The sequence below is a fragment of the Meles meles genome, chromosome 5 (assembly GCF_922984935.1).
Source record: "Meles meles chromosome 5, mMelMel3.1 paternal haplotype, whole genome shotgun sequence".
NCBI lineage: Eukaryota > Metazoa > Chordata > Mammalia > Carnivora > Mustelidae > Meles > Meles meles.
The window spans coordinates 152,329,918-152,332,169 of NC_060070.1; the positions used below are offsets into that span (position 1 = coordinate 152,329,918).

Consider the following 2,252-nt stretch of genomic DNA (forward strand, 5'->3'; position numbering starts at 1 on the left):
AAAACCTCAAAACCAAAACACTAACTTTTGTTTCTTTGTTTTTATTTTTCATTTAATTTTATTTTTTCAGTGTTCCAAGATTCATCGTTTATGCACCACACCCAGTGCTCCATGCAATACAAGCCCTCCTTAATACCCACCATCAGGCCCACCCATCCTCCTACCTCCTTTCCTCCAAAATCCTCAGTTTCTTTCTCAGAGTCCACAGTCTCTCATGCTTCATCTCCCCCTCTGATTTTCCCCAATTCACTTTTCCTTTCCTTCTCCTAATGGCCCCCTATTATTCCTTATGCTCCACAAGTAAGTGAAACCATATGAACCCTTATACTTATTGCAGCCTTACTTATAATAGGCATAATAAGGAAACAACCCGGTTAACACTCATAGGTAAATAGATAAAGAAATAGATAGTGTATGCATACACACAGTGGAAAAGTACTTAGCCAGAAAAAGAACAAAACCTTGCCATTGGCAACAACATGGATGTGTCTAGAGGGAAAAATGCTAAGTGAGCTAAGGCAGGAAAGACAAACACCATATGAGTTTACTCATATGGGGAATTTAGGAAACAAAACAAATGAATGAACAAAAAAAGAGACAAACAAATAAGTAGACACTTAAACATGGAGAACAAACAAGTCATTGTCACAGAGGAGGAGGGTCATTGATGGGTGATACAGATAAATGGGATATAGAGTACCCTTATCACGTTGAACATGATAAGTGTACAGAATTGTTGAAACATTACAGCATACACCTGAAACTACTGTAACACTCTGTGTCAACTACACTTCAACGAAAAAAAAATAATAAAGACAATTAGAAAATATATTTCATTGCCTTATCCAGGGTAATATTTTGCCATGAATCTGGTTCCTCTTCAATTTTGTAGATTCATGGTCAACTCTCACGAGGTTCCTCAGTGCATTCTTCATGTCCTTATTCCGCAGCGTATAAACAAGAGGGTTGAGACTTGGAGTGATGATTGTGTAAAAGAGGGTGAGGAACTTGCCCTGGTCTTGGGAGGCACTGTTACCTGGCTGTAAGTACATGTAGATAATAGTTCCATAGAAGATGGACACAACAGTGAGATGAGATCCACAGGTATTAATTGCTTTTTGATGGCTTGCTTTTGACTTTATTGTGAGCACAGCTTTGGCAATGTAGCCATAGGATACAAGAATAAGGCTGAGGGGTGTAAGAACAAAGACAATGCCTAAAGCAAAAACAGACATTTCAACTGTCGTGGTGTCTATACACGCTATTTTGACCATAGCTGGCAACTCACACAAGAAATGATCCAGAAGATGGTTTCCACATCGAGGTAAATTCAGGGTGAGTGTACATAATACTACAGAATTGGCCAAACTAATGCTCCAGACTGTGATTACCATCTTGAGACAGAAATGTGGGTTCATGATTACCGAGTAATGCAAGGGCTTACAGATAGCTATGAAATGATCATAGGACATAACAGCGAGGAGGAGACACTCAGAGGACCCCAACCACATATAAACATAGAGTTGAGTTACACAGCCCACATAGCTGATGGTCTTCTGTGGTCCCCAAAAGTTAACCAGCATTTGAGGGACGATGCTAGTTGTGAAGCACAGATCCAGGAAAGATAAATTCCTAAGGAAAAAATACATTGGAGTGTGAAGATGGGGATCCAGCAGAGATGCAAGGATGATGGCTGTGTTACCCACCCATGTAATGAAGTAGAAGATAGTGACAACTCCTGATAGGACCATCTCCAGTTTGGGGCGGTCAGAGAAACCAAGCAGAACAAAACTGTGTAAAGAAGTGTAATTGTTTTGGTCCATAGTCCTTCAGTGACCAAGTCCTAGAAAGAGAAGAGCAGAGGTAGGTGAAGGAGGATGGGGAGGAAAAGGAAAAGAAGCAAGAGAAATTTGTCAATACAACCGATATAAATACAGAATTTTAAAAGGGAAATAATTTATGCTAATACTTAAAAATAATGGGTAAAAGGAAACATTAGAATCAAGTAATCTGGTCTTTGTTGCAGATCCTTTTATAGTAATGCTTCCTACATTTTTATCTGTGTGAGCTTGGCAAGGTTACTCTTAAACTCAATCTCTGAAATTTCTCACATTTAAGTTTGGAAGTTTGGAATAGATCTGGTTCTAAAGTGATGTGACCCTTTGATCCTGTACAAAACTTCCTGGCTTGATATAGTGAACACACTCTTTTAGTTGGTCAGCAAATTCACCTATAAAATGTAATTATTTTGC

At 38.9% G+C, this 2,252-nt stretch overlaps 1 protein-coding gene across 1 annotated transcript; it reads right to left on the bottom strand.

Moving 5' to 3' along the window:
* Nucleotides 1–880: 880 nt before the first annotated feature.
* LOC123942512 (olfactory receptor 2W1-like) lies at nucleotides 881–1,823 on the bottom strand. Its single transcript, XM_046006486.1, is given in 2 exon segments — nucleotides 881–898; nucleotides 900–1,823. Coding segments are annotated over 2 exon segments (942 nt in total).
* Nucleotides 1,824–2,252: the final 429 nt, after the last annotated feature.